The sequence below is a fragment of the Lepidochelys kempii genome, chromosome 7, assembly GCF_965140285.1.
Source record: "Lepidochelys kempii isolate rLepKem1 chromosome 7, rLepKem1.hap1, whole genome shotgun sequence".
In the NCBI taxonomy this organism is placed as follows: domain Eukaryota; kingdom Metazoa; phylum Chordata; order Testudines; family Cheloniidae; genus Lepidochelys; species Lepidochelys kempii.
The window spans coordinates 46,176,458-46,199,642 of NC_136386.1; the positions used below are offsets into that span (position 1 = coordinate 46,176,458).

At 41.2% G+C, this 23,185-nt stretch overlaps 1 protein-coding gene and 1 long non-coding RNA gene across 5 annotated transcripts in view; one reads left to right on the forward strand and one right to left on the reverse strand.

Annotated features, from left to right (window-relative positions):
• RAD54L2 (RAD54 like 2) overlaps positions 1 to 23,185 on the forward strand; it is a 93,622-nt gene that overhangs the window by 14,761 nt on the left and 55,676 nt on the right. For 3 of the 4 annotated variants that reach the window (XM_073352534.2, XM_073352539.2, XM_073352536.2), the window contains exon 2: positions 20,866 to 21,069. In XM_073352534.2, coding sequence (XP_073208635.2) covers positions 20,922 to 21,069 — 148 coding nt within the window. In that variant the 5' untranslated portion in view covers positions 20,866 to 20,921. Of the gene's footprint in view, positions 1 to 19,895; positions 20,427 to 20,865; positions 21,070 to 23,185 lie in introns of those variants that run through there. The other variant, XM_073352535.2, reaches the window with a different exon arrangement.
• On the reverse strand, positions 9,107 to 16,143 carry LOC140914518 (uncharacterized). The gene is made up of 3 exons (XR_012159886.2): positions 16,009 to 16,143; positions 10,294 to 10,445; positions 9,107 to 10,194 (listed from the first exon to the last, which is right to left on the reverse strand). It is a non-coding gene; the product is annotated as an uncharacterized LOC140914518 (long non-coding RNA).

The following is a 23,185-nucleotide window of genomic DNA, read 5'->3' on the forward strand; positions in this document are numbered from 1 at the left end:
TTTGGATGAGGGTGGGTTCAAATCACAATGAAAATTATTTTGTACTTAAAGACCAACCAGGACTGCTAAGCAGCAATCCAGAAAAACACATATAGAAACTCTTGGTCACAAATAAGAGGTTTCAGAGAAGCATAAATCTCATAAAAGCTGGCATGTGTCTGTGGGAGGGGAAATGGCACTGAAGAGCGGTTACCTGCTGGCTGGAGAATAGATACCCCAACCTGGAAAGTTGAAGAAAAGGAAACTGCAAACAACTCAAAGGGTGAATGCCTTTTGCAGCTGATAGACCAGCAGACTCCCCTAAAGAAAAGAAGCGGGGAGATACTCTTCTCTTCCTTCCTTTCTTTATTCAGCAAGTGACAAGTGGCCATTTATCTAAGGGCTTGTCTACACTGGCACTTTACAATGCTGCAACTTTCTCGCTCTGGGGTATGAAAAAACACCCCCCTGCCCCCCGCCCCCGAGCACTGCAAGTATCAGCACTGTAATATGCCACTATAGACAGTGCACCAGTGCTGGGAGCTACTCATGGAGGTGGTTTTTTTAGAGCGCTGGGAGAGCTTTCTCCCAGTGCTGTGCCGCAACTACACAAGCCATGTTAAAGCGCTGCCGTGGCAGCGCTTTAATGTTGCCAGTGTAGACAAGCGATAAGAAGAGAAAGATAGATCAAGAGTGTTCTGCATTTCAAGAGAAATGTAGGATTGTCTATTTATTGTGGACTTTTATGGAAAGCCCGTGTGCTTGGTTTGTAAACAAGTTAGCTGTGGTAAAATAATACAACATTCAAAGATACTATCAAGCAATCCATGATGAGAAATATAATAACACAGGAAAGTTGCACAAAGATAAATACAGTACTCTGAAATAGCACAGTTGTTGAAAAAGCAGCAATCAGTGTTTACTAATGTTCATCATGTAAATTATGCTGCAGTTCAGGCGACTGATTTCTATTTTAATAACTTTTGCTGAATGTGGCCCATGCCAAGTGGCAGGGTATCAGATCAGGTCTGCTGTATGAAATGAAAAGGAGTACTTGTGGCACCTTAGAGACTAACCAATTTATTTGAGCATGAGCTTTCGTGAGCTACAGCTCACTTCATCGGATGCATGCCGTGGAAACTGCAGCAGACTTTATTTATACACAGAGAATATGAAAAAATACAAAATACCGAGGTATTTTTTCATATTCTCTGTGTATAAATAAAGTCTGCTGCAGTTTCCACGGCATGCATCCGATGAAGTGAGCTGTAGCTCACGAAAGCTCATGCTCAAATAAATTGGTTAGTCTCTAAGGTGCCACAAGTACTCCTTTTCTTTTTGCGAATACAGACTAACACGGCTGTTACTCTGAAACCTGTATGAAATGAGTTTGATGCCGCTCCTGTAGAGGATTGTGAGTGCTTATGTATTCTGTATTATATGATGGAATACACCTCACCACAAGAGACAAGCTTCCTGCAATACAAAACTTGGGTCCAAATAAATCTTTCTCCTCCCATCCCTTCCCCTCTGCACAACCAGCTTCCTTGGTGCCAGGGGAAAGGAACAATGATGAGCTCATCTGTCTTGGACTGGAAGCATATTATAACTGTGGTCCTGCCAGATAAGCTTTAGGTTTCTTCCTTCGGGATATTGAAAATTCAAGGCAACTGGACTGAAAATGACACTATGGAATTATTCAATTTGAGGGTGTTTAGACTTCAGTATGCTTCAGATACTATTAACATAGGAAGATAATTTAAAGGAAGATCTGATAACTAGATGTCAGTAGCCTATAATAGAGAAGGGTTGCAGGGAGAGAGATTGATTGGGCCCTTACACGAAGTATTCATATGGAAATTCAACATACCGGAGGAGAATCTGGTCTGTATTGTGAAATTCCAAATATCTCATGTGGGCCTGTTATCCCTGCAGAAGAATTCCCCGGAGAAACTGACCTTCAGTTTGGAAGTCTTCAGTTACATTCCGGCAATCATGGGACAATAGTCAATACAATTTTCCTTTGCCAGCAACTGTAAGCTTCCGTCTTACTGAAACAGTACATGCTGTTCTTCAAGGAAAGCAGTGGCAATTGAGGCCCTTTATATATTGTGGTTTGTTTTATGCATTTCCCTACCATAATCTAGGTAGTAAAATCATCACAAAACTAATCCAGACTCTCTACAGGTGTTTTTCTGTTTATTAACTCTTCTAACACCACAACAGAAAGAAGCTCTCTGGCATTGCCCCTTTTTGTCATGCTTAATGATTTTCCTGGAGCAACATCACGTATGACTCATTTTGATTAGCGAGGTCAAAACACTATTAATCAAATCTCCCCCCCTCCCCCAATTGAACTACCTGGGAATATAGACTCAGCGCTGATAACATCTCCCAAAGGTTTCCCATCAGAGTTACTAGTTCACAGCCTGTGGATCACTAATATCTGAGTTCTTGGTCCCAGTAAATGTTCGTTTTATTTTGTGATTTGACTTTCTATTAAAAAAATAGTTAGCTGGCACTGTATATTAACAAAATAAAATAAAAAGTATTTACCAAAACAAAAAACAAAGCCAAGGGCAGCTTTTCATATCTTGCAGTACTAACTCAGTCCTTTCACTGTGTTGGAGCATGATGTATAACCCAAAGGGTTCTAGCAAAGTAAATACCTACTTTAAAAGAATTGGGACCTAGATAACTGTTGTATCCAATGAGAAAAATCTCAATTGCTCTCATTCATAGACTACATAGAATAGTGCTGTTCTTTTTTTTCTTGAAATGTTTGGAGGATTCCTTGGCCCTTCTCTTTATCCCAGAACTGTCCCCTCCTCTCCCTTTCAGTAGCCACAGTGACCATATTTTCAAGTGTGGATGAGGACTTTCTTTGTAAGCCATCAGTTTCATTCCTTAACTATCAAAGGAAGCACTTGTAGAACAGCATGAGAAACCCCCTCTTCTCCCAAGACCTGAGCAAGGTACCTTTGCTGGCAAAGGTAAGGAGAGACCAGAACTAGAATTCCAAACTGGGTTCCCTACATGGCAGAGCACAACACTATAACTTGGCAACTGGCTCCTATAGAACCATTCTGGCTCACTGTTAGAATGATTTTATTACTACTAAACCATTAGCGGACTATTTAGGTAGGAAACCCTTTGTGGTAGGGGCTATGTCTTACTCTGTGTGTGGACAACATCAAGCAAAATAGAAACTCCCTCTCAGCTGGGGTTTTTAGGTTTGACTATAAATAATAGCATAAATCCTAATCCTTTGTATTTTGTGAAACTGATATAAGAGAGATTCTCTGCCTTTTAGATTTCTATTTCCTGTTGATATTTTATCCCTACTTGTTGTGCTGTTTTGTTTATTACTTAGATTATTTCTTCTTAAAAGCGATACAGGTGGTATCAGTTTTATTTCTGTATAGTAACCAGATTTAATAAGTCTATCAAGAATGCTTAGTTTGAAAATTATGTCCAAGAAAAGGTGGGCAGGAAACTGCTCATCTGAGTAGAATGAGATATGGCGACGTTTGTCTCTGCTACTTGTAGGAAATATTCTTATTTTTAAATCTGCTTTTATGATGTGAGAGAGAGACAGACAATATGCATTAGAAAACCTTGATTTTTTTTTCCTCAGAAAACTGTGGATGAAATAGAATGTAGTGTTACTTATAGAGAAGAGTGCTGTTAAGCATACATGAGCTCCCATGAAAAGAAAAGTTATGGTTATTATTAAAATCTCTGAATTCAGTCCAGGTGAACAATGACCAAAAGTTCATAGAGTTAGATGAATGTTAGGTGGACTGGGTGAATAACTTGGCAATCTCAGTCCAGTTATTAATAATTCATGGCAGAGGGGGATAGGCACAGGAAATTCCGCCCTGACCTTTGTTTTAGCAGATGTCGGAGTCTGTGTGTTGGGATACTTTCTTACTATGTGTGATCGCTCTAGTTTAGGATTATGGCACATAGAGAGGTATTGTGGGAAAGTTTGTATAGCTACTGCTCATTTTATACTTTGGGGATAAAGAGAACTCTCTAGGGCTGTCAGCACCTTTCACAAACACTAAATGGACTTAAAACAAAACAAGTTGTCCCTTGAAAGCTGTTGACTGAAGATCACTTATAATCTATTCTTCCATACTACTGCATAGTTCTTCTTCCACCTGTTCTTCCTGCACCAAGTTAGTGGCTTGGAAGAGCATAGTGCGGTGGTCTTCTAAAATGAGTTTTTCTGCTTCTGAATCTTAGGAGTTAAAATTTGGATTATGTCTGATATGAAAATAAAACTCATTATGATCTGCTGCAGTAACATATAAAATCCCTAAAGCGGGGTGGATAAAAATCCGTGATTTAAAAATAAAATAAAAAAAATCAGGTTTTTTTCCCTCAAAAAGCATTTTATCAAAAAAATCCGATTTGAATAAAAGAAATCCATCTAAAGATGGTTTTAATTAAGATACATTATAGCTCAAAGATATCTCCTCATGGAATAGGGATTATAAATTCTAATTCTATAGTATGAGACCATATATTCATGTTATGTTCAAGAAAAGTTTTGTAAATGAGTTCCAATAGTTCATGGATTAGGGACCCAATTTTATGGGGTTCCGCAGGCTTCTGTATAGATTATTTGGGTTAATCTTTCTATCTACCCAATGGGACTCAGTGCTTAGTCTGGAAGATACCATCAGAGATGCTTAGTTTTGCAGTTCTCAAACTGTGATTTGTGTCTCCAGAGGGAACATGCTTCTTAACAGCAAAAAATGTTTTTAAATAAATAAATAAAATATAGATGTGAGAAATAACAGATCTCAACCCTATTGTCCCTCTGCAAATTTATGTACACAGAGTCAATCCCTTACCTCTCTCTAAAAGTGCAAACTTTCAAAAAGTTCAATGAATAGAAGATTGTTGGGGGTGGAATAGATCTGGATAAGGAGAAGAAGTCTGGAGATAAATGTGAGACGCGAGGGACATATCCTTGTTTTGTTAAAATATTATGTTCGCTGTTGAAGAAAAAAATTCAGAATACTTAACGTTGTTGTTTTAGTTAAATATCTGTCTGGTGATGGTGTCCTCCTAATACAGAATGGCAAGAAAATCCTCCAAATATTAATGATTAACCGGTTGAATTGGAGATAGTTCAACCTCCCGATGACTTCATAAATATCTGCTTCAATTACCTTTGGTAAATGAAATAACCAATCAATCATTCATTTTCTGATATAGCTGTAAAACTATTCTGAAAAGTTTTCAAACTAAATCACTGTTTAAAAATGTATAGTGTGTACCTTCTAAAAATGAAATCTACATCTATCTCTGAGTTGTGAAGAATAGATATTAAGGTTATAGCAACCAACAAGAATGCCCTTTTATGTAGAAAACCATAATTAAATAGAGTCTTCCTGATTAGTGGTTTAAATCATGATTAAATCAATTTGATTTAAATAAAATCCACCCTACCCTAAAGTGTATGGAAATCAGCATATACTGATATTTTCTCTGTTAAAGATTTTAAGCAGCTATCTGCAGATGGACCTGATGCTCCTATAGATAATGGCCCCAGGTATGCTCTAGGAATTATTTGGGGGGATGTTCTATGGCCTTTATTATACAGGAGGCCAGACTAGTTGACCATAGTGGTCCCTTTTGGCCATGGAATCTAAGAAAATTCTGTGGTGCCCCCTAAAATAGTTTCAATATATTAATATGTGTCAGTCTACTGATCAACTTGGATTGTACTGTTTTTAAAACTCTGCCTGAAAGTAGAACTCAAGTGTGCAGAGTCAATATTGACATTTTTAAAGGGACATTGTGAGAGGTACTATAACTTAGTTTCTGTTACGTATTTTCTGTGGTATGCATGTGATTCTCTAAAGAAATGTTTTAGATCTGGTATATAGTGTAGGATAAGCAGAAGTGAGCTGGATCTTTCATTTGTAAGCTTGACAAAAATGTAAGTGTGTTTCTCGAGTCAGGAAGATTCAGAGCTTGGGAAAAGGAAGCCTCACCTTGGTAGATGGCACTTTCATTTTTAAGGGTAGAAAAATGTTGGAAGCTACATCAGTCTCATCATAGAATACCAGGGTTGGAAGGGACCTCAGGAGGTCATCTAGTCCAACCCCCTGCTCAAAGCAGGACCAATCCCCAATTTTTGCCCCAGATCCCAAATGGCCCCCTCAAGGATTGAACTCACAACCCTGGGTTTAGCAGGCCAATGCTCAAACCACTGATCTATCCGTCCCCACATCACTTTACCTGTGAGCAAAGCTTCAGTAAAGACATGGATGTTAAGAGAACAGATATGTGTTTAGTCTTTGTGTGTATGCTTGGTGGTGGAGGATCTTGGTGGTGGATTCTCTTATTTCATCTTTTAAAGGTGGGAAAAACGTCAGGGACCAGCCATCAGGCTGTAACTACATGTGTTGGGAACCAGCTGAACTAACCTTCCTGAGAGGCATGTGCTATCATGGAAAGGTCACAGGAAGCAGAATTCCTTAGGGAGTGAATGATTCTGCATGAAGTTCTTGTTTCTAAAGGTTTTTAATCCTTAAATGGCTTTTTAACTTAGAGTGGAACTTAGTCAAAATAATTTTTAATCACTGGGGAATTCTTGTGTGTCTGATCGTTGGGCACAACTGAACCAGTTTGGAGGTGCCACACAGTAAATGAAAGCTCATAATGTGAAGATGACAGAGATGGTTTTTCTTCTTTCAAAACTGGTCAGATGGTGACCAACTACCCAAGGTCATGTGCGTTTCTTACCAAGAAGTCTATTTCTTGCCTGAGCAGAAGTTTCCTTTGCCAAGTCATAGATGGTGGCAGGGGGAGTTTTTTGTTAATTCCCTCATTTCTTTATTTCCTTTAGCCAGAAACAGAAGGAATTTTGATTTTTTTTCTTCAAAATTTTGAAACCAAGAAGAACTAGTTTTTAGTCAATGCTGAGGAGGTGGAAAGGTGCAGCATCAAAAACAGAACCCCCCCCCCCTTAACATTCTGGATAGTGAAATGCAGAAACATGTCCCAAGGGACCGAATAACCACAACTTGGTCATGATTTATCAATGACTCTGTGCCATATGACTGGCCCTTGTTAGGCACAAAGATGAGTGAAAGGAAGTGACAGTCAATCACCAGTAATCCGGTCTGTCTAGCTGAGTGGTAAAAAGAGATGGGTGTGGGAATGATGAATGCTCTGGACGAATTAACCAGGTATTCCAGGGTTAAGAAAAGATGCATTTTCCCCATAACAAAAAGGGGAAAACATTGTCTACGGGCAGCACTTTTCTCTTCTCTTTGTGAGACACTTGTGCCAAAGAGATGAGCAACAATGCCAGCAAATCCCAACTGCTGGTGCCACAGATTAATTTTGTAATTCTTTACTGCTCAAAGGTGACTTTCTCCTGAGACTACCTCATGCCTTTAGGGCTCATGGGGAGTGTGCTCCTAGCACTGGCTCTGTTTTACATAGCTTGCAAGTAATCAATTCCAAGCCATCCTTCCATGCATACAACCTAAACTCCCAGGAGAATCTTTTTTAATTCTGTAGTCCTCCACTATTGGTTAGAATTAGTCCACCTATTGCCAGTGGTTGGGTGAGATTGGTACTCACAAAGAAAAGGGTTAACGCTTTTTTCTTATGAACTGTATTTAAAAGGACAAAATTTCAAGAGCCAAAAATATACATGGCAATTCTAAAAAGTAAATAAGGCAAGGGATCAGATTTTGTTGAGTTGCAGTGGTGTCCATGCAGAAAAATGTCAGTGGAATTACTCTGGATTGATAGCGTGGCCCCATGGTTTCTGGTCCAAAGAGCTCACAGTCCGATGCACTATAAAATGGCACACTAGGCCACAGTTTAGGTTTGGGAGCATGTAGAGATGGCCCTGGTGAGAATAATAGGGTAGGAAGGACTTGCAGAAGAATTTAATACAAATAAGCTCCTACATTTTAAATTATTCTAATGTCCAATTTAACATGCCTAAAATTGAAATCATATTTAAAAAATACACAACATTGTTTAGAGCAAACATATATCAGCACCTTTGTGTTGGTTCCATTCACAAATAAACAGCATTTCAGTACTTATAATACCTTATGAAGAAGAGGATTTTTTAAAAAAAAGTTACAAAATATCAACATTGCTTGGAGTAGTGTGGCTCTGTCCCTTATGAAATGGGGGGCCATACGGGGGAAAGTACACACCCTGCCACCAAAAGTTTCTATGTGGCATGCAGCAGTTGATTGATGAGCAGGCTTCTGCTGCTGCCTGTGTTGTGTAATGATCTGCAGATGCTGCCGTTGACTTACGTTAGCTCTTTTTGTTCAGAATCACAGTGGGAACTGGGCCTTATGTAATGCTGATTGTCAAACTCTCCGTTCCAGCACTGTCACATTAGTACGGAAGGATTAGCTGTCCTCCTTTTCTTTCCCCCACCCCCTCTTACACATTCTTATTGTTTTCACCTCTCCAGGCAAGAGCCAGTTTTAGGCTGGTTTGGTGTCATGCTGTCTTTTTGAATGGTCCATGTACCTAAAGATAATAAGGGGCTGGGTCCTGAATTTCTTCAAAATATGGCATGTTGTTTTTTCTCTAGCCTCTGCTCCCTACAAATCATGTTGGCCAACAGCAGTGAGAACCCTTGCAACTTATAACTGATTGGGGATGAGACCAGATTCTTTTCAACAGTGTCTGGTGGGAGTTTGCCTTCCTTCCTCAGAATAGTGGGTGAATGTGAGCATAAGTTCCATTCCCAAATTCAAATGCATTCCCAAATTCAAATTGATTATAGCCTCAAATCATCCCATTCCTGTGGTTTCCTTTTCTATAGGCAGAACTTTACAATAAAGCAACATAAGGTTCAACTCAAAACTTCTTCCTGGGCTTAGCTGTTCCAATGGCACCTATTTCAGGACTGCTTAACAACATCCTGGATTCTTGTAGTGAGCCGTTCCCACTTTGCATGGGGTAGTGAGCCACCTGCCTGTGGGCTTGTCTACGCTTGCAAGTTTTGTCACCAAAAACTGGCTTTTGGTGACAAAACAGCGATAGCGTACCCACTGCAAGGTCACTTTTTTTGGGGGGGGAAAAAAAGCCTAGTTTTGGCGACAAAAATCTTCCACTCCTGTGAGAGACTTTTGTATTTTCCCTTCCCTTTATTGTCGACAAACAGCCAGTGTAGACATCACAGTTTTTAATTTTTTTTTTATTGGCCTCCAGAATGTATCTCACAATTTCCATGCTGCCGCTCTGGTCAGCGGTTTGAACTCCTCTGCCCTGCAGCCAACCTGCCCCTCCTCCTTGCAGCCCCGGGAATTTTAAATTTCATTTCCTGCTTGCTGGCTTCCCAGAGGAGCTTCCCAGGTGAGCATGGCTGGCTATTGCACCAAACGCGCTCCTGCTTGGACTGCTGATCTGATCACTATATGGGGAGAGGAGTCTGTTCAGTTGCAGCTGTGAGTGACCCGTAGGAATTGGGGGACACATGGGTAAATTTCTCGAGGCGTATGCAAAAAGGGCTATGATCGGGATACGCAGCAGTGCAGAGCGAAGATAAAGGAGCTGAGGCAGGTGTACCCATAAGGTGCGGGAGGCGAACCATCGCTCCGGTGGTGCACCTAAGACCTGCCACTTCTCTAAGGAGATGAATGCTATCCTCAGTGGTGACCCCACCTCCATCGTTGATTGCCCCGTGGATACTTCGCATGCAGCTGAAAGGGGGGTAACCCGGAGGTTGAAATTGTGGATGAAGATGTAGAGCTAGAAGAGGATGTGATGCTCCCAGCAGGGTCGCCAGGTGGGGCAGGCAGCCAGGAACTTTTCTCCACTCCAGAAGTGCTCAACAGGGAGCAGGAAGCAGATGAGACTCCGGGAAAATTGCTGTGGCTTGTGTAGGGAATCAAAAAGTGGGAGGCAGGTAGTGTTTTCAGAGAGCTGGACATAGCCCTGTGTAGCTAATCTGCATGGTCAAGCAGGGTGTCGATGGAGGTACTTGTTAATCCTCTGCTGCAGATTCCAAGGGATTGTAGCCTTGTTAGTTCCCCCATTGTAGGAAACTGTGCCATGCCATTTAACAATCACTGGAGCTGGGACCAAAGTGGCACATAGCTGAGCTGCATATAGACTGGGGTGAAAGCCGCAAGCATTCAGCAGCTGAGCCCTGGTTTCTCTGGTCACCCTCAGCAGCGAGATCTCAGCCAGCAGGTTGGCCGCCTGTGAAAAAGTGTGGGATAATTTTAGAATGAGTTCCCTGCAAGCTGTGACCTTTTGTCCGTACCCACAACTGCCTTGCCCCCCACTCCCGAAACTCACCATGATTGGGGTGTTCGTGGAGCTGTGTGCCTGCCTAGAGTCTCAGAGAGAAAGTGATTTCTACTAGGAAAATGGAACGCAGCAATCCCTCTTCTGTTCAGCACAGACATCATGCACCCCCACGGACCAGCTGCAGCAGATAAGAAAAAAACCTAGGGGCAGCAAAGAAGACATGTTCTGTGAGGTTCTACGGTGCAATGAGAGACAGACCAGGGAACAGAAAGAGTGCTGGGAACCCAAAAAGCAGGACAGAAAAGAGTGCTGTTTTTGTTAGGCAAGTGACAGAACAGATGATAAAAATTATGGAGGATCAGACAGAGATGCTCAAGTCTTTTTGATACAGCTGCAGACTGAGCAGATCCGAGTTTGAGCACCCCTGCAGCGGATGCACAATTCTTTGCCAACCCCACCCCCCTCTATGCCCACACATTGCTTTTCACTTCACTCCTTAGTTTCCCCATCACTCCACCCCCTCTCACAGCTTGCACAATGATAGCTGGAGCTAGACACAGTTGTGAGGTTTTACCATTTTTTACAATAAATAAAGGCTAAGGTATTCAATGGTACAGCGTTTTTATTCTGTGTTCTACAAAAGCAATCAATTCACTCTCGGGAACAGGCTTCTAAAGCATTGTGTTGCTTGAGTCTTGGGGCCCAAAATCGTACATGGATGCAATAGGGAAGCAACTCCAAAGCAGACATGTTACTGCCCCTCATTGTCAAAGTGGTTCCTCGAAGCCTCTCTGATGTTAGTAGCAGCCCTCTGATAGGGCTTCTCTGACAGCCCTAGCATATGGCTATTCAAACTGTGCAGCCAAGCGCTCTGCTTCAGTGCACCACACCTGAGCAAACATTTCACCCTTAGATTCGCACAGATTATGCAAAGTGCAGCATGCGGCTATGACCACGGGAATATTATCCTTGGTAAGGTCTAGCCTGCCATTTAAACACCTCCAGCTAGCTTTCAAACGGCCAAAGGCACATTCGACTACCATGTGGCACCTGCTCAGCCTTTTGTTAAAACGCTCCTTGCTGCTGTCCAGGTGCCCTGTGTAAGGTTTCATGAGCCAGGGCTGTAAGGGGTAAGCCGGATCTCCCAGGATTACTATGGGCATTTCCACATCCCCCACTGTGAACTTGTGGTCTGGAAAGAAAGTCCCCGCCTGCAGCTTTTTGTACAGGCCACTGTTCCTGAAGATGCGTGCGTCATGCACCTTTCCAGACCAGCCTTCAGTGATGTCCTTGAAATGCCCCTGGTGATCCACAAACACCTGCAACCCCATGGAGAAGTATCCCTTCCTACTGATGTATTCAGAGGCAAGGTGGTCTGGCTAAAATTGGAATGTGTGTGCCATCAATCGCCCCACCGCAGTTAGGGAAACCTATCTCTGCAAAGCCATCCGCTATTTCATGCACGTTTCCCAGACTCATGGTCCTGTGCAGCAGGATGCGATTTATTGCCCTGCACACTTGGAGTAATACCGCCCCAACAGTGGACTTTCCTACTCCAAATTGATTTGCAGCTGACCCGGTAGCAGTCTGGATTTGCCAGCTTCCACACAGCGATTGCAAGATGCTTCTCTGCCAGAAGGACAGCTCTCAATCTGGTGTCCTTGCGCCGCAGGTCGGAGGACAGCTCAGCACGTAGCTCCATGACAGTTGCTTTATGCATCCTAAAGTTCTGTACCCACTGGTCGTCATCCCATGCCTGCATGACAATTCAATCCCACCAATCAGTGTTTGTTTCCCTAGCCCAAAAGTGATGGTCTACTGTATGCAGCTGCTCTGTGAATCCACAAAGCACTGATAAGTTGCTGCCATCCATATCACACTCAGGTGCTTGCGATTCATCCTCTGCTAACTTTGCGAGTAACTCTGTGAGTAACTGTGCTGCCATGTGCGATGTCCTCATGACAGCTAACAGCGCGTAGGAGAGAAGTGTGGGATCCATCCTCTCTCACTGCAGATGCTGGCGAGCACTACAAAAGAATGACAGTTGGAAAAGTGGCGCAAAATGGGGCAGGACACAAAGCAGTGCATGATGGTACACTTTGCACATCCCAGGATGTGCCACGCTCAGTTTCCGCATTCCCACAACACCAAGCGACGGATGGTGTTGCCAGGCACTGTGGGATATATACCCACAGTCCATTGCTATCACTGTCGACAAAGGTGGACACGATCTGTTGACAGAGGGAGCAAATGTATATACGCTTTGGCAACTTTGCTTTTGTTGATTTTCTCCCCCCCCCCCACCCCTTTGGCGACATTGGTTTCATTGAAAAAGCTTGCCAGTGTAGACAAGCCCTTTGTGAGTAACATAAACCAGTAAACCATTTCTCAGCAGAATAAACACCTGCTTCCGGAGTGGCGTGTTCCACATACACACTGTCAGCCTATTACAGTCTGTTTTCTTCAACCAACAATGTACCATTTTGGTGTATAGATGCCCTTTTAACATAGAGCTTGTTTCCGGTTGTGAATGTGGTGGCAGATGGGTCTCACCTAAGGACTGTCAATGTCAATGCTAAGGATAGGGGCTGCCCAACTTCTTCATAGTGTGGACCACATTTTCAGAGAGACGGTTGTGGAAACCTCCCCTCCCATTTGTAATTATGCAGACCCATTCTTTTCCCATTTGCTGTATTAGCAAGTATATCAATTACTTCCAGAGAAAGTTAATAGTGATTAATATGATGGGTTAGGTTTTAATGTGTACTTAGCTGCTTCTGATGTAATTAAATAGGTGGAAATAAGAAGAGCCAGCATCATGTGAGCAACCATCTCTTCACAGACCTCCAGCGTGTGCTCTGTGCACCACCAGTTATTCATAAGGCACTGGTGAAGAACTGTTGCTTTAGGTTCATAGTAGTCTGATACAGCAAACTGAGTCCATCCCATTTGTGAGTACAGCAGAAGGATCTGATTTAAATCAGGATTTTTATATACAATATTACAACTTTAATTTTTCCTAAAGAAAAGTTACATCTCATTGGTTTGTGATAGAGTCAAAGCATTTTGACTCATGTATTTGCTTTATTTAGAAATACAGACTACCTGTTAGGTGAATGCTGTTTGAAAACACGCTTGTGCCTTTTTTGAACAAATACTTGTCTTTATTTTACACAACAGCATATAATGACTGACTATATATAATTTGTGGTGATGTTAATATATTGTGTAAGGTAAACTGTGAGAATTAAATAAAACCATTAGTCCTGACATTTTGTACTTATTGCGTTTTTAAATTCAACAGCAGAATGTTCATTGCATTGTCACTTTTGAAATTATACAGACGTTACCAATATATTTTTTCCCCATGAGCAACTTTAATGAATGACAACTTAGGCTTGAATAAAGACTGGTAGTGGATGGGTCATTACACAAAGTAAAACTATTTCTCCATGTTTATTCCCTCCCCACTCCCCCCACGCTGTTCCTCAGACGTTCTTGTCAACTGCTGTACCTGGCCCACCTTGATTATCACTACAAAAGGTCCGTCTTACACTCTCCTTACAGTGTGTATGGTAACGCCCATTGATTCATGTTCTCTGTGTATATAAATCTCCCCACTGTATTTTCCACTGTATGCATCCGATGAAGTGAGCTGTATGCTCAAATAAATTTTAGTCTCTAAGGTGCCACAAGTCCTCCTTTTTTTTAATGAATGACTTCTTCTCTAATGATCTATTTGTATGTTTTGCATGTGCCATTAGATACTGGATGCTATTTATTTATATAGTGCCAAATGTAAGTCTTTTTACAGCCTGAAGGCCAAAACTGGAATATTCATGCCCAAAATAATCCCCTCACACCCCACGCTCAACTGATTACAATAACTGACTAGTGATATAGTAAAGATTAAACTTAACGATTTCTGCAGAAATGCCATGGAATTAGAGCTGAGTGAAATTTTTTTGCTTGCCCAAATATTCAGTTTCAGGATGACTGAAACTATTCATGAATTTGGGTTGAATTTGGAAAATAGTTTTAATTGAATAAAAAAGGGGGAAATTTTTTTTAAGTCAAAATGGTTCATTTTGACATTTTGTTTTGAAATGAGCTGTCTCATTTAGAAAACATAAATTCAGATCGACCTGAATTAATTTTTTTTTTTGGACAAGAAATTGAAGAAAAAATCAGTTTTGATTAAAAATGAAACATTTTTTCCAGATTTTTTTGGTTCAACCACTGAACCAAAAAATTATTTGTTCAGTTCTAATTGGAATTACCTCTTTCACCCTAATTTCTGTTTACACAAATGTCTTTGCTCCAAAATTGCATCATACCAGTCTATAATTTTCCTTCCCAGCATGCGCTGGTAGTTTGGAATATTTGGGGCTATAGAATTTCCCAGGGTTCTTGACACTTTGTTTATAGCCAGACATTACAACAACCAAGTCAAAATCTCTTACGAAACAGGCATTAAGGGACAAATCTTCCATAAATCCAAATAATGGTCTTGGCTCAAGTGAGATCAGGGAATGGAATCTTCTTTCCCCATTTTACATTGCAACTGCTAGTGCTGCCTCAGGGCTGCAGGGTTGAACCTACATCCTCTGCAAGTATTTAGATGGTAGATGTCTGCAGTTGTGGCTCCACATCCAAATCCCCCCTGCATGATCTGCATGTGGTAGGGAGAGTCCCTGGGAAGCACAGATGCTTTAGTATTCTGGCTATCCCTTATGGAGTGAAGTCCTTCCCACCTCTGACTGGGTGGACGGGATTTGATCCTGCCCTAAAAAGAGTGAGTTTTAGAGAACACCAGGGTTCCTTCTATAGTTCAGGCTGTAACCTTTCTTCATTGGATACAATTAACTTAGGCTTGAATAGAGACTGGGAGTGGCTAAGTCATTATGCAAGGTAACCTATTTCCCCTTGTTTTCATAACCACCCCCCCCACCCCCTTCCTCAGATGTTCTTGTTAAACCCTGGATTTGTGCTGGAAATGGCCCACCTTGATTATCATACACATTGTAAGGAGAGTGATCACTTTACATAAGCTATTACCAGCAGGAGAGTGGAGTGGGGGGAGAGAGAACCTTTTGTAGTGATAAACACCCATTTTTTCATGATTTGTGTGTATAAAAACATCTCCTGTATTTTCCACAGTATACATCCGATGAAGTGAGCTGTAGCTCATGAAAGCTTATGCTCAAATAAATTGGTTAGTCTCTAAGGTGCCACAAGTACTCCTTTCTTTATCCATGTTTCATTAAATGTATCATGTTTGTTTCATTAAATAAGTTGTTTGGACATGGACCACATGTGAGTGAGTCCTGTGATGGAAATTGCAGAGAGATGATGTGCACAGCATACAGTTTCAGTGACTGTCACGGTATTTGTTGCTTCACTTAAAGGCCCAGCTCCTGAGGACAAGTGACAAGTTAAGAATCCCTGCTCTCATTTAAAAAAAGAAAAAAGTGAGTTTCTCGCTCTCAAGAGTGTGGAGAAAATCTTGGAAAGGACAGTGAATTATGGATCTTAGTGTACAAAGGGTTGAGATTTTTAAAAAAAAAAAATCTAATCTTTAAACACGTATTCATGCTTTGGAAGCACCTAAATCCCTAATCCAGGATTGGGCCTCTCTTGTGCTAACACACAGTAAGAGACACTCATTACCCTAAGAAGTTTACACTTTAAAATATTCTACCTTTAAAAAACAAACCAACCCCACAACGGACCACCCCCCCTAAAAAACTACTTTTATCTTACCTGAAGGGTGGGTATAGTGCCTGATAGAGGGTGTCTTGGATATTATTTTGATATTCAGTTGGTGCAGGCTTTGACTCTCTGAACAGTGGTAAACATGAAAGCTCCTCTCTCTTTATTGTGTGAGCAAATGGAATGTTTTGGAATTTCCTCACTTACTAGTGCCTCCTGCCCCCTTTACTCAGCAGCCTCCCAATTTCTTGAAATTTGTCCAGGATCACAGGCTTTTTATATAATCCTGTGATGTAGAGGACTTGTTTACATATGCTGGTGCTGTTGGCCCTCTTCCTGTTCTCCCTGCATGCAACCAGGATGCCATCTTTCCTTGTGTTTCTTTCCATTCTAGGGCTAGGAGGTTCACAGATTGATTGATTTAATGTGGGAGAGCTGGAAAGTCCAGAGGAATAGTAACTTTGGTCAGTTGAAGATGATCTGTTTATCTCTTGCAAAGTGCCCTGCCAGCAGTGATTAAATGTGTGTGAGAGGTTGGAATAACCCTGCTGTAAAACAATAGAGGCAAATGCAATCTGGATATGTTATGTAATTCCCTTTCAAGAAGGCTTGGAACTGGGTCATATCTGTGTGAGAAATAAAGGTAGGCTGGTGTCTGTGTAATTCGTACCTGCCTGTTCAGTGTTCAGGTTGCGTATCCCAGTTTTTTCAGGCAAGCTAGGAGCTCTCCAGAGAAACAGAGCTTATGCAATTGAAAATTATTAGGGGAGCTGCCAAGATCTTGGGTGGAGGTGGGGCAGGAGGGATGTCTACATGATAATATGAACGGAAGAGTTTATCATATTTTTATTACACTGGAATCCTTTAGAAAGCTTCTGTTTTACCCCTGCATATCACGCAAACTGTGGAATAGTTTGTTAGATTAAGATGCACTTGCTACTGATTTCAAAGTACCTTAATAAGTTGTGATTCAAAAAAAAACAACCAAAAACCAAAAACGGGATGAGAACCTGATAAACCTTTACATATGTAAACGGCCTTTATAAAGAGGATGTGATCAATTGTTCTGCATGTTTACTGAAGGTAGGACAAAGATCTAATAGGCTTAATCTGCAGGAAAGGAAATTTAGGTTAGATATTAGGAAAAACTTTCTAGCTATAAGGGTGGTTAAACTCTGGAATAGGCTTCCAAGGGAGATTGTGGATCTGCTTCACTGGAGGTTTTTAAGAACAGGTTGGACAAAGGTATCAGGGATGGTCTTGGTTTGCTTGATCCTGCCTCAGCACACATGGATGGACTAGGTGACCTCTTGAAATCCCTTTCTTCGCAGCATTTCTGTGATTCTATGATGCACGGCAAATGAAGGTGTGACCATTGCATGGGTGGGCATACCCATAATAGTTATAATCTAGCCAGCATGAGTAACAATAGCAGTGTAGATGTGGTGGCATGCACTTCAACACAGGCTAGCAAAGAACAAGTCCAGTACATACTCTGGTTGATAGCCTGTTCTGAAATCCATGCCATCATGTCTACACTGCTGCTGTGACCCGTGCAAGCTAGACTAAAGTTATTAGAGGTGTGCGTACACATGATACAATCACATCTTCACTTGCAATGTAGACATACACCAAGTGATCCTCTTCTCCTCCCCACCCCCCACCCCAAAAAAAAAAAATCCAGGGAGACCACAGTTCTAATTTTTCTGTGAATTATACAGGCAACACCAGCAGCTTCACAATTACAGGTCTGAAAGCAACCTGACTATTTAAGCTAAAACAAAATAGAAATATATTTTTAGACCTGTGCATCAGTTGGAAGGTATGTTTTTTGTTGCTACAGGTGCAAATAAATTGCTGCTCTGAAATAAACATCAGAATTTAGCACAGCACTTATTGTCAAGAAAAACTTTTTACAGTAGACTGGTTTAGGCTTCCTCCATTGCTCCCTCTTTTTTTTTCTCAGTAGCTGCTGTGGTCATTTATGGGTGATCTAGAGCAGTGTTTCTCAAGCTTTTTGATACCAGGGACTGGCTAGCTGCCTTCCTAAACTGTGCCAGGGAGGTCTCGGGGACGAGCATCAGTCTATGGACCAGTCGTAGAGAAACACTGATCCTAGAGCATGGAGCAAATAGTAGTGAGTCTGGGGATCTGTGGACAGATCCTTAGCTGGAGTGAATTGCCATGGGTCCATTTAAGTCAGCTGAGATTTGTGTTGTATCTGCCTTCTGCTGGACTCCAACAACCAACCTATCCTGTTTAGTCCACTTAAACAGCTGTTGAACTGTAAGAACTTTTGGTTGCTTCCACCAAAGACTAGAATTGAACCTGTAATCCAGTGATGAAAGGCTCCGTATCACAATACCAATCCCCTGAGCCATCGTCTTACCTTGATTTCATTTTCTTTTGTTCTCTTGCTTTCCCTTCGTGTCTTGCCGACGCATTCTCACTGTTACTCTTGTCTCGGTCTGATTACTTTAACTGGAATAATTTTAACAGACTTAGCTGTTAGATTTGTATTTTTTCAGGCCTTATTTTACAGGGTTGTGAGGTGTTTCTTAACTTCCAGGATATCCAGCCTATAGTGCACTGTGTTAATACAAATAATATACCAGAAAATAAAAGTTCTGCATATTTTATGAAAAGTTTATGTAGATATTGAAAGCTTGCCTACAGGCCTATTTTAACTGCTTGGAAAAGCGTTTTAGAGACTCATGTCCTTTTAAAATGTGTATTTCAATTCCCAAATACATTGCTGCTTAAATCTTCAGTGGCATCGGTGCTAGGGGAAAAAGCAGATGATTGGCAATGCATGAAGAAAAGGGAAAAGGTTTGATAAGGCACATGTAGGGTCATGCTGGTTATGTTGAATGGTGATCTTTCAAGGGTCAAGTTTGAACACATCTTGAGCTTTTTTCCAAGGATGGATTCGTTATCTACCATTATCTTCATTTTCTCTCCTTTGACACTTTGCTTTCCACCCACCCTATCCAATACTAAGATTCCCTAACCCTGTACAGCTGTCATATGACACTGTTCTCCTTGAAACACAGCTGAGACACTTCCAGACAGAAAGATCTGTCATGAAATCCATGCTGGGGCAATAGGTGGTCTGAGCTGACAAACCTGTGCTTTCATGATCACCTTGGTCTTTATTTCCAGTTTACTTTCTCATTCTATACAGAGGCTCCGACTGTGACAAACTGAGATGGGACTAGGTGAGAGTTTCTCTACAGCCCAGCATTCGTGTCCCATTCCCTACAGGAAGTAGCTGTAACCTGTCTTTTTTGGGCTGATGTATTGTTATCCCCTCCTGAGCTTTTATTCTTCTCCTTGCCTTCCTTTAAAAGGGATGGTTCAACCAATGGATCCTGGGCCCTTGTCACAGTCTTTCTTCGTGTTGTATTAAGGGAAGGTTGTCTTTGCCTATAAGATACACAGACCACTGTGAAAAGTTGAAGGCACTCAGATTAATAGGCTGCAGTATAAAATCCCATGGTACATAAAGTCTGTATGTGAAACTGAATTGCTGGACCATGAAGAGGTGTCAAATGATCATCTCAATCCACTTTCTGTTTCCTGGAAGTGACTTTTTCAGCTGGCATTTTGAACCTAAGCTTCAGACACACAGCAACATCTGAAATCAAATTGAAAGGTTACCTTTGTCTTTAATAGTTGTACATTTGGATTGTAGTATCTTGGAATTTTTTTAGGTGTTTGCATAATTTTTTATATAAAATATGAATATTTTAGCAGCAGCTTGTTATGCCAGTATTCACAAGAGGATTCTCCTGGCCTGCATGTACTAAGAATAACAAGCAAGATGTTCTGGCTTGAGTGATTAGTTGTTACATGTCAGTTGAGCCTCTGATTCTGGTTCCAGAGTTCTGAGCCTCCATCATCTTGGTACATTGCTGGTGAGCATAGTGTTTCTGCTATCTACAGATGACTTTGCCTGTGTTGTGAGGACTTCCTTTTAGAAGTTGAGAGCTAATTTTGTTTCGTATTTATTCACTCTGGGTCACGGGAGGAAGCACATGTGAAAAGTTCATTGGGGGTAGATCAGGGGCACAGTGTGGAGGTCTTTCATATCATACTTTGGCTAATACATTTAATTCCCTGGGTGTCTAGTCAGGTTTTCAAACCTTATATGTAAGTGGATGGGTATGATTTGGGTGTGTGGCAGGGAGAGGGTCAAATTGATTATATAAATTAGCTCACAAAAGCTTATGCTCAAATAAATTGGTTAGTCTCTAAGGTGCCACAAGTACTCCTTTTCTTTTTGTGTGGTATAGAGTGACTGAAAATATAGAGGAAGAGGTAGAGAACACACTGTAGGGAGAGAAAAAAGGACGGGGAAAAGGAAACCTACACAGAAGAGGAATCCACAGAGAAAGTAGACAGCATTACCACTGCTGTAGGAAAGAATAGGTGGAGTGAAGCCAGCAAGGGGAAGAAAGCTTACAAAAGTAAGAGAGATTAGTAATTAAAAATAATAATAATTAATAAAGAGGAATAACGGTACACAATAAGCAGTGCACACATGTTTTATTTGCATTCTGCAGGTTTTGGCCTTGGTGCATAGGTTCTGTCACGGTAGCACAGACATCTTTCACTATGGCTTCTTTGCTTAATTTTTGAGTATTGGCTAAATTTTTCAAGCCCTGGCAATAACTCATGCAAGATCTGTGAATAGATTGGGTGCGGGTTACTGCCTTCCTCATCTCCTCTTTAACGATTGTGTCCATGATTCTCTCTTCTGAGAGGATTCTGATGTCCATGATAAATATTAACTGTAGTTATGGGACCACACAAACTTGTCATGGGTTGCACTTGGAAGGCTTTTATATCTGAAATTCTGCATGACTGAGTTTTTCTTGAATGGATTTTTTCTTCCTACTCCTGCAGGGCTGCCTTGCAATAGACCATGAGCAGGTAATGCACAAGGAGCACCACTGGGAATCATGTCGGACGAGTCAATCTCAGGGAGTGATCCAGACCTGGACCCGGACTTGGAGCAGGAGGATATGGAAGAGGAGGAGGAGGAAGATGAAGAGGCAATGGAGGAGGACAATGACGGGGATGACGAGGAAGACTTACTCGATGAGAATGGTGAGTGATTGAGGTTGTGAGAACACACAAACACTTTACCATGCATAATCACTGGAACTGCTAATTCTCAACGTATGGCTTTGGGGAGCCCCATGGAAATGAAATCTCAATAGAGAGGGGAGAAAACAAACCTCCATTATGGGTTTTGCTGAGCATTTCAAGTGTAGAGACTGTTCATGCGTCAAACGTTTCCCAAAGAAAAATGTATACTGTTTGAACTATTGAATGAATCCCTCTTTGGTGTTCTGTCTTCACCCTTCCTGGATGTCTGGGATTATTTCTGATTGCAGTGGCTGGAATTCCGCTTCATTTGTTTGTGGGTGGTACTGTTCTCTTATTAATATTGACAGAGAGTCACTTGTTTTCTGCCTCTGAGAAAGGATATGGATTAATCATATTTCAAAAATTTGCTGTTCAGGGTGAACTACTGATAAGAAATGAAACCTAGAGTACTGTAACGGATGCAGTTGTGAGTATTGGCATTCAGATGCCGTTCTCCAAGGCTTCTGGTTATATCTGTATTTAAACCTGGGTTTGGAAAATCTTCGTTTAGTACTGGTGGAATGAGATAATAGAACAGCTATGCTGTCCATCTAGTGATTCTGGCTCTGATCTAATATAGTTCTGTATTTTTAAGTCTCTAAGAGAAACTGTCATAGGACTCCTGCTTTAGTTTGACTTTGTGTTGAAGAAGTGTAACTTACAGCAGTGGGGCCTGTGATTAGAGCAGGGGACTGAAAATAAGGACTTCAAAGTATATTCATGGATGTGTCACTGTGGCTGATTCTGTGTGATCTTGAGCCTGTCTTTAATCTTTCCAGATCTCAGTTTTCTAATCTGTAACATTATGATACTTTGCTGTACATATTTGTAGTCTTAATTCAGGTTTGTAAGGAACTTTGATATTCTTGAATCCTTATTAAAGAAATGCCTAACACTATTAAAAGGACACAGTTGGGTCAACTTTGCCCCATAACTTAAGTTTTTTAAAAATAAACCTCAGACCAATATATTTTAAAACGTATTTATTAAAATTCCAATGGAAAAGTGTGGGTTTTTTTTAAAATAAACATTCCTCTTCATCTGTTTTGCAACTCCTAAATTGCAGCATTGTGAAGATGGTGCGTGAAATTGACTTGAAACTGAGTACCCTATTTTCATTGTCTAGTTTGAGGGAAATGGAAGAAGTACATAACATAAATAGAGAAAAACTAAGTAGACTTCCAAAATAATTTGTTTTGTCAACCTCATGTGTTATCTGTAAAGCAAATAAGGAGACCAAAAATGTGAACTCGTGCTCCTCTCTGCTTCTGTGAGCGTAGGGGTGCTTGTGCCAAAACCCAGAGAGCCTAGCTTTTGGAAAGTGGGGAGGGGGCAGCGTAGTATTATCTTGAGAAATTTCCCTCTCTTTGTTGTGAATACACTATGCATTCTTACTTGAGACAGGCTCCACCAACAGTGGGCTGCTAAGGGACAGCTCCTTCAGGGGGGATCAGTGGGTTCTGTAGGCTGAACCCCCTGTTACATATGTGGGGTTGGGAGATAGGGCAAATCCCATGATTCGGTTAAAAAAATGAAGACGAGTGAAAATTTGCTGAGTCTAGTCCTCTATGTGACAGTTACCCAGGTAGGTGGGCATGGGACCCTGACTTAATCTGATAGCATCCTATAAATTGGGCTTGTTACTGTCTGAGTAGAATCCTAAATGAGGGATAGAGGAGGAATGCAATAGCCTCTGTAATTGTTATATGAAGTGTAGGTGTAACTGTGTCAATCCCAGGATATTAGAGAAACCAGGTAGGTGAGGTGGTAATATCTTTTATTGGACAAACTTCTGCTGGTGAGAGAGACAAGCTTTCAATCTTACACAGAAGAGCTCTGTGTAAAATAAAAGATATTGCCTCACCCGTCTTGTCTCTGTAATGGTTAGCCCATCAAACATCCCATTTAATCAGGGAATATTTGTGTCTAAGGCAAGAAAGGGCCTTATTGCTGAAAAAAGGTGCTGTTGGTGAGGGGAAAAATATAATTTTACTTGCATTTTTTCTGTAGTGCTGGAAGATAGATGTTAGTCTGTTGCCTTCTACTTTTGACCTATGCTGAATTCCTTTCAGTT